We start from the raw sequence: 1263 nt of genomic DNA, 5'->3' as shown, positions 1-1263 counted from the left end.
GGATAGGGGAAGGGGTGCGTTTTGGGGGGTGTGACCGACCTGTAGAAGAGGACGTTGAGGGGGATGGTGCCGATGTGCCAGAGCGCGTGGGCGTCCAGCACCCAAAAGAGGGGGGGGAAGTCGAGGAGCTCCAGCAGCGCCAGCCCCTGCAGCAGCAGCACCACGGCCGCGCACTTCCAGACGTGGGGCAGGCGGGGACGGTTCCGCAGGCACCACCGCAGCCACCACGCCAGGTTCAGCAGCCCTGGCAAGATTTGGGGTTGGGGAGACACACACTTTTTGGGGTACAGCTCTCCCCCCCCTCAACAACCCATCTCTAACCCCCCCTGGTATCCGACTCACCGATGGCCGCGTTGGCAACCATGTTGTAGCCATAGTCGAAGCGGACGAGGGTCAGGTAGGAGATGTGGCAGGCGAGGAAGAGGAGGAGTCCCCCCCCCCCCCCCCCCCCCCGAGGACAAGGCTGTGTGTCCCCTGCCCCACGGCGCCGGAGGGGGCTCACCTGACGCAGCACAGGTAGACAGAGTGCAGGACGACGGCCGAAGCACAGAAATAATCCAGTTTCTGAGGAATTGGGGGTGGGTGAGACATTCGGGGGAGTTTCCAGGAACACAATCTTCCCCCCCCACCTCTCTTCCCCCCCCAAAGTAGGGCTGGGCAAGAGGAGAGAGGGGACAGAAGGTGACAAACCCAAGGCCACTCACCTCCGTCACAGCCGTGTCCCTCGTGTGGAAAACGGTGGACCAGAACCAGGCGTTTAAGGAGACCTGGGGGAGAGATGGAAACCCGGAGTTTGGTTGGGGAGGGGGGGTCCCTGCAATGAGGGGAGACCACAAGAGGTGCCAGAAGACCCCTGGGGAGAGCAGTGAGGGGAGACCACGGGGGCAAGACCTCCCCCCAGAGAGAGCAGTGAGGATGTAACATCAGCAAGTTTGCAGATGACACCAAGTTAAGCAGGAGTGGTGACTCCCAGGAGGAGAGGGAAGCTTTGCAAGAGGATCTAGAGAGATTGGATCACTGGGCCAATGCCAATGGCATCAGTTTCAACAAGGGCAAGTGCAAGGTCCTGCACTTGGGCCACAATAACCCCCTGCAGCGCTACAGGCTGGGGGAAGTGTGGCTGGGGCTGCCTGGCGGAAAAGGACTTGGGGGTTCTCATTGACAAGCGGCTGAATATGAGCCGGCCGTGTGCCCAGGGGGGCAAGAAAGCCAACGGCATCCTGGCTTGTATCAAAAATAGTGTGACCAGCAGAAGTAGGGAGG

At 61.2% G+C, this 1263-nt stretch overlaps 1 protein-coding gene across 1 annotated transcript in view; it reads right to left on the bottom strand.

Annotated features, from left to right (window-relative positions):
* Positions 1-1263, bottom strand: part of PGAP3 (post-GPI attachment to proteins 3) — a 23203-nt gene that overhangs the window by 941 nt on the left and 20999 nt on the right. The window contains 4 exon segments of the mRNA XM_014957912.1: positions 36-244; positions 343-451; positions 454-564; positions 705-767. Of these exon segments, the coding sequence (XP_014813398.1) occupies positions 36-244; positions 343-451; positions 454-564; positions 705-767 (492 nt within the window).

This window comes from Calidris pugnax, unplaced genomic scaffold (genome assembly GCF_001431845.1).
Source record: "Calidris pugnax isolate Ruff unplaced genomic scaffold, ASM143184v1 scaffold337, whole genome shotgun sequence".
Taxonomy (NCBI): domain Eukaryota; kingdom Metazoa; phylum Chordata; class Aves; order Charadriiformes; family Scolopacidae; genus Calidris; species Calidris pugnax.
The sequence above is the reverse complement of the archived record's forward strand: the minus strand, read 5'-3'. Positions and strand labels throughout refer to the sequence as shown.